The sequence below is a fragment of the Protobothrops mucrosquamatus genome, unplaced genomic scaffold, assembly GCF_001527695.2.
Source record: "Protobothrops mucrosquamatus isolate PMUCROS unplaced genomic scaffold, P.Mucros_1.0 scaffold210, whole genome shotgun sequence".
Taxonomy (NCBI): domain Eukaryota; kingdom Metazoa; phylum Chordata; class Lepidosauria; order Squamata; family Viperidae; genus Protobothrops; species Protobothrops mucrosquamatus.
The window spans coordinates 469539-477079 of NW_015386564.1; the positions used below are offsets into that span (position 1 = coordinate 469539).

Here is a 7541-nt window from a genome sequence, read left to right on the forward strand (position 1 = left end):
ACTTCATCCACATGGTCATCGGGATCTCCATGCGTATCTGCCAGATGCGCAACAGCAGCCTGGACCCCATGTTCTTTGTCTACGTGAACCCTTTCAGCGGGAGCCACTCCGAAGGTTGGAACATGCCCTTCGGAGAGTTTGGCTATCCGCGTTGGGAGAAAATCCGTCTGCAGAACAGCCAGTGTTACAACTGGACTCTCTTGCTGGGGAACCGGTGGAAAACGTTTTTTGAGACTGTCCACATCTACCTACGCAGCCGGACTCGGTTGCCCTCCTTGATGCGTAACGAGACTGGTCAAGGGCCTGTGGATCTCTCCGATCCCAACAAGCGCCAGTTCTACATCAAAATTTCAGACATCCAAGTGTTTGGATACAGCTTGCGCTTTAATGCCGATCTGTTGCGTAGCGCGGTGCAGCAAGTCAACCAGTCCTACACGCAAGGCGGGCAATTCTACTCCTCTTCCTCGGTCATGTTGCTGATGTTGGATATACGGGACCGAATCAACAGATTGGCACCTCCTGTAGCCCCTGGAAAGCCCCAGCTGGATCTCTTCTCTTGTATGCTCAAACACCGTCTGAAACTAACCAACACGGAGATCATCCGGGTGAACCACGCGCTGGATCTATACAACACGGAGATCCTTAAACAATCCGATCAGATGACGGCCAAACTCTGCTAACCCCAATTTTATGTACTTATCTATACAAACTAATCCTTTTTTGCTGTAAACAGACACACTCAAACAAACAAAAAACCCGAACAAACGAACAAAGGAAGTCGATCGACGTTTAAAAAAAAAAGAGGAAAAAAAGATTTTAAACAAAAGTACGAAAAAATATGTAAAATGTAATTAATAAACGAAAGAAAAGGGAGGGGAGAGAAGAAGAGGTCCTCATTCACCGGGAAATGAAAAGCAATTGGTTTGGGCAGCCATGTAAATGAGACACCCGTGTTTTGTTGCGCGTCTAATCACACACGCACACACACACACACAAAAAGGAGCTCAGGATGTGAATTTCCGTGAGGTTGTGGCTCCGTCGGATGTTGAAGCAGCAGAGATGGGTGAGGGAAAGATGGTCTTTGGAGATCTGGTGTATGTAATTGTAAAGATTTCAGCTATGCAGGTGCCAAACAGAAGATGGTAAGAGTGTGGAAGAGAGAAAATTCTGTGTACATGTACAAAGAATTGCCATTTCTCCCGGTGGGGGTGGAATGGCCAAAGATAAAACATTATTTCTTTTGTGAAGTGTGAGAGCCCTTGATTTATTCTGAATCATTTGTCTGCCATCCTGAGATTAACTGGTCTTTTTTTTTCTTGCAATCTTAAGATGAAGGAGGCAAATTGTGATTAGGTTGCTAGACTGGACCATAATCTGTTTAAAAAGAAAAAAAATTAGGAATTAGCTTTATGTGGAAATTTGATTTGGAGAGAGTACCATCGAGATTACAAACTGAATTGAACTTTCTGAATCAAGTTGAGGCAGTATAAGTTATCTCCTTGAGTTGGTGGCTTCTGAAGTGGTCCCTCAACTGGATGGGTTTTTTTTCCCATACACAGAAAGGCCTCCCCCCCCCAAAAAAAGCACAAATTGACTGTCCAAATCAGATGGATTTAATCTGATGATTATATCTGAAAATGTGGATTGAATGGATATAGAAGGAAACGGAAGCAAATTTAATTCAGAATAGAGTTGGAAGAGACCTTGGAGGTCTTCTAGTCCAACCCCCTGCTCAAGCAGGAGACCCTATACCATTTCAGACAAGTGTCTGTCCAGTCTCTTCTTGAAAGCCTCTAGTGATGGAGCACCCACAACGTCTGAAAGCAACTTCTGTTCCACTAGTTAATTGTCCTCACTGTCAGGAAATTTCTCCTTAGTTCTAGGTTGGTTCTCTCCTTGATTGGTTTCCATCCATTGCTCCTTGTTCTGCCTTCTGGTGCTTTGGAATATAAGTTGACCCCCCTCTTCTTTGTGGTAGCCCCTCAAATACTGGATACAAATTGTTTATTTGTATTAGTTCTCATGTTTTTTAAAAAATGTCTCTAGTTTGGGGTACATAATCCGAATTCAATCAAATTCCCATGATGATTTTTCTATCGCTTGAAACAATGGAGGATCTATTCTTACCTCCATGGTAGGATCATAAATATATATGGAAGTGAAATTCATTGGATTCATGGGTTAAGGGTCCATAGGTGACAAACATACAGTTAAACCAGCATTAGTGATGTCCATAACCACACATGATATCTCAATAACTATGGAGATTCTCCCAGGTCCATGGTTATCCCAAAGGTGCTTTTTCAAGAGGCAACTGGACTTTCTTTGTTTTTCCTTGAAGACTTTTCGCTTCTCATCCAAGAAGCTTCTTCAGTTCAGAAAACAGAGAACTGAAGAAGCTTCCTGGATGAGAAGCAAGATGTCTTCAAAGAAAAACAAAGGAAGTCCAGTTGCCTCTTGAAAAAGCACGTTTTGGAATATCAAAATGTCAACACACGCCCACGCAATCATACGAATGCCTCAATTTCGTCCTTGTGTCAGGTTGTCTCCTGTGATTTCATAAATGGCAGCATACGTGGGAAGATGTCATTATTTGATTCTTCCAACCTCCCACAAACGTTCATGGCTTACGTAGGTCCCTTTTTATTCCGTGAGAATGATGTCCCTGCCAGCAGCAAAGATTAGATCTCTTAAAACAGACATAGCTTTGCTCCATTCTAGATAAAGGAGAATATTTGCAGCTCAGGGTTGAAATGAGGGGGGTCTTGCTCGTTTTCTTGGTCTTTTCTAGACCAAGTCAAGTCCAAAACTACCAGGGAAATTCTAGAAGCCTGGCATTCTGACAAATTAGCCATCAATAGACACATAGACATTAACAACATCTATAGACTATGCAAAAGAGACAATCAACCAGCCCAAAAAAATGGGGGGGGGAGATCCAAGCACCTCCTCACCAGCAATCAGCACCCAGATCGGCATAGATTAACTCCCAAGATTAACATCAGACCAACAATCAAGTAAACAATAGCCAATCAAGAAACTGCCCAAGAAGCCAACATGAAAGAGTCCAACAAAGAACTTCTAAGACCACCCCCCCCCACCAACACTGAAAGGGCAAGCCACTAGATTGTAAATTGAGAGCAAACTCCACTCCCTACTAGCAGTGATGGAGATACCTAGTTTGGGTAATGAAATGTCTGCAAGAAAATAAGGAAGCTCAGAGAGCAGACCCCTTTGTTCCATTCTGTCTAAGTCCATCATCCAACTATCCATCAATCAACTATCTACTTATCAACCTAAATCAACCCACTGCAGGATGATCCCTTCTTGGTTGAAGATGAAGATAAACTCCATCATGGTCCAGTGCAAGTTGGTAGATTTATGGGGTTTTGACTCTCCGGGGCTCAGACTGGGTGAGGATGACTGGCTGAAGTTAAGGGAGATCTAGAACCTTGGTCTTCCATCCCTTAGCTAACCATTTTAAGCACCATACCACACTGGGGTGAACTCTCTCTCTCTCTCTCTCTCTCTCTCTCTCTCTCTCTCTCTCTCTCTCTCTCTCTNTCTCTCTCTTTTTTTCTCTCTCTCTCTCTCTCTCTCTCTTTCTCTCTCTCTCTCTCTCTTTCTCTCTCTCTCTCTCTCTCTCTCTTTCTCTCTCTCTCTCTCTCTCTCTCTCTCTCTCTCTCTCTCTCTCTCTCTCTCTCTCTCTCTCTCTCTCTCTCTCTCTCTCTCTCTCTCTCTCTCTCTCATTCAATTACTGTCTACCTGATGATGTGTAGGACCAACTGCATTGCATCTTATTAGTATGTTGATGTTAAAGCAGCTAAGGATGTTGAGCGTGATGCTTGGGGTTACCATGGAAATGAGAGGAGTTCTTTAATTAGCTCCTACACGAAAGCCTTGGGAAGGGCCATGGATTCTATAGAGGCTAGTTGGGAACTGTAGCAATTGGAGTCCTTTCTCCTCCGTTTCTTCTCTAATTTTGCTGAGAAGAAGAGCAGCACTTGCACTAGTTGCTTAACCAGGCTGCTGAAGAAGAGAATGTGTCCTTTCCTTGGGTGTACAAGTCCAGGTTAAACGTGCTGTAGAGGAAAACTAGACATTTAATGATGGGTGGAAATAAGGCCATGGAAATCATAAAGATGATAGCTAAATCCCATGGTAGCCTGGTTGTCAGTAGGCAAATGGGTCCTACATGTCCAAGATTTTCACAAGGTCTCAACTAGATGGGCAGCTTGTCCATCCGTCAGCTTGTTCATATCAACAAAACCACAAACAAGTGACTCACATCTCCTAGATGATTGATGATGAACAGGAAAGACTCTTCTCTATGCATATCTGCTTTCCAAAACATGTACAAGGTAAGCTGCTCACACTGTCTGTGATTCTTTTCTCCACATTCTGGGTCCAGGAGGACTCCCTGGTCCTCCACGTTCATGGAGATGAGGAAGGAACAGCCACGACAACTCCCACACTATTCAGACATGCTATCCAAAGTTTCACTAATGATTCCAGATCCAGTCTAGTGACAGCTGTATGCCTTCAGCAATTCTTGACGTTCCTGGTTCAGTTCTAAAGACTACCTTTGTTTCAAGGAGACAATCACCTCCAAGAGCGGTCAGCTGGTTTGGTGCACTTCTAGTGGGTGACGCAAAGACAAAGGTTGGTGGTGTTTGCATTACAAGGCTTTCTACAGATGGGTCAGAAGAGAAGGCTAATGGCATAACTTGTTGCTTGTGTGTACACTGAAAGCTTATGCACCAGGGACAAAATCCTTGCTTGTCCAATCACACTTGGCCAATAAAGAATCCCATTCCATTCCATTCCATTCCATTCTATTCTATTCTATTCTATTCTATTCTATTCTATTCTATTCTATTCTATTCTATTCTATTCATTTCTTATTCCATTCCATTCCATTCCATTCCATTCCATTCCATTCCATTCCATTCTATTCTATTCTATTCTATTCTATTCTATTCTATTCTATTCTATTCCCAGTTACAGCCCACCATGAAAGTGTTGGTGGGCAACTCTCTTAATGGACCTATTCACAGGAACTACGATTAATAGACTTATAACAGAATAACAGAGTTGGAAGGGACCTTGGCCCTGTACCATTTCAGAAAAGTGGTTGCCCAATCTCTTCTTATGGATGGATCTATCTGGACAGAAGCATCTAAGTTTATAAAACAGTATGGAATACAGATGTTCGCTATCTTCTTGATTCAATCTCCCCTAGTCTTATATAAAATAATTCTCTCTCTCTCTCTCTCTCTCTCTCTCTCTCTCTCTCTCTCTCTCTCTCCCTCTCTCTCTCTCTCTCTCTCTCTCTCTCTCTCTCTCTCTCTCTCTCTCTCTCCCTCTCTCTCTCTCTCTCTCTCTCTCTCTCTCTCTCTCTCTCTCTGCTGGGCCCATCAATCTGTCTATTCCTATTTGGGAGCCTGACCTAAATCTGTCACCGCAGAATAAATTTGTCTTAGCACTCAGGGTTTTACTGCGAGATAACTGCATTATTATGTAGGCAAATGTATATTAAGCTGCTTATAAAATGCACATGAAAATCTCCTATGTACACTTCTGACATCAGATAAGTTATGGGGGCTGGGACAGTTGGAAAATCAGATGGGCCCTGTGTCAGAAGACAATCCTAATTCTATAAAAGGCAATTAAATATGGGATCTCTCTCTCTCTGCCCCCAGATTGCCCGATGACTCATTAAAAGTTTTCTAGGGTAACGAGTTGCCCAAATCTGCCATAAGGATAGCTTCCGAAATTCTTTTTAATTCCCATTTCTGCTCAGCCTGAAGCCACCTTAGATGCCTACAAGAAATGGGTCCAGGTCAACTGTGGACCAGTTTTAGCATCGTTGAAGATTTATTTCATGCTGTTGAAGAAAATAGCAGCGGGAGCCCCAATGCAGGCTATTGACTCTATACACAAAACTCAAAGCATTGTTGTTTGCCTGGAGTTATTACACAGCTATTTTTTTTTTAAAAAAAGAAAAGTTTGGAAAACTCGTCCTGAAGTTTGCTTTGCAGAAGGACCCGTAAGGAAGGAAAGGAACCCAAAGGAACGATGTGAGCAGCACACAGGAAGGAAAGCAGAGTTAGAAAATGAAAATTTAAAAACCTAGAGAGCCACAGAAGTACACATGTTCTTTTAAAGAAAGGAAAAGGCACAATTTATCCTTTAAACCTTCAAAATGAGCGTGTTTAGAGTGATTTCCTTGAAGCCTAAATACGGATTTGATTCCCTCATGAAAGCCACATCGCTGGATGATTTTTTTTCCCCAGTACCTTTACGGTTCTCCTTTTTATAGTTTTAATATAAAATACGAAAATACAAAAGCAAACAACAGGAAAGATAATCTGAGGGAAAAGGTGTAGAAAAGTGTAGAAAAGAATGGGAAAGAAAAAAAAGAAAAGCCATTGATCTCCAACTCCCTTTGGTGCCGTAAAGTAAGATAGAAATATCAAACCTCAACTTTTGACTTTTATGCAATAGTATAAACTAGCCATTTCGATAACAACAATCTCACCGGTAAAGCCCACAATCAAAGTTTCATTTTTTTCCCACCTCGAGGGCGAAGTCCAAAAGCTGTTTCCAAGTCGAAACAAAAGTGATTGTGTTTTATTTTTTTCTTTGATCAAAGCAGCCAATTTAGCCGTCTCTGCTAACTTCATCGATTTTTGCAGCCGTTCGTCCGTTGTGAGGATCGAAGCGTCTTTCCATTTTTGTGCATGAAGTAATCTTCCTGCCGTCCGCATATACGACATCAAAGTTTTCGATCTTTAGACTTTGAAGATGTTGGACCAGCAATACCGCATGGCTGCATTTACGATGCTGCTTGTTTCTTTGCAAGCCAAGTGAGTGTGAGAGGGGAATCAAATATGGAGTTATTGATAACTTGTTTGGAGTCTGGTTTAATTGCTTTCTTGTCCTCTTTGGAGGCCTCTTAGAAAATAGACAGAAAATAGACATGTAGAGTAGAGTAGAGTAGAGTAGAGTAGAGTAGAGTAGAGTAGAGTAGAGTAGAGTAGAATAGAATATGGAAAATAGAATGGAATAGAATAGAATGGAATGGAATGGAATAGATTAGATTAGAGTAGAGTAGAGTAGAGTAGAGTAGAGTAGAGTAGAGTAGAGTAGAGTAGAGTAGAGTAGAGTAGAGTAGAATATGGAATATAGAATGGAATAGAATAGAATGGAATGGAATAGAATATAGAATGTAGAATAGAATAGAATATGGAATGTAGAATAGAATAGAATAGAATAGAATAGAATAGAATAGAATAGAATAGAATAGAATAGAATAGAATAGAATAGAATAGAATAGAATACCTGGCGGGTATTACTGAGACCTGGCTGGGCGTTGAGGGAGGAGTCCCTCTTGTAGACATCTGCCCGCCGGGTTTTCAGGCATTCCATCAGCCGAGGACCCGGGGTAGGGGCGGGGGGGTAGCGGTCATTATAAGGGAGAGCCTTCGTCCTAGGGAGACCACTGTGCCTCAGATAGACGGTGTGGAGTCCCTCCTTGT

The 7541-nt window shown here is 42.0% G+C and overlaps 1 protein-coding gene across 1 annotated transcript in view; it reads left to right on the top strand.

Moving 5' to 3' along the window:
• Positions 1-680, top strand: part of BRINP1 (BMP/retinoic acid inducible neural specific 1) — a 46162-nt gene extending 45482 nt beyond the window's left edge. The window contains exon 7 of the mRNA XM_015813976.1: positions 1-680. This exon is cut by the window's left edge and continues 461 nt beyond it. Within this exon, the coding sequence (XP_015669462.1) occupies positions 1-680 (680 nt within the window).
• Positions 681-7541: the final 6861 nt, after the last annotated feature.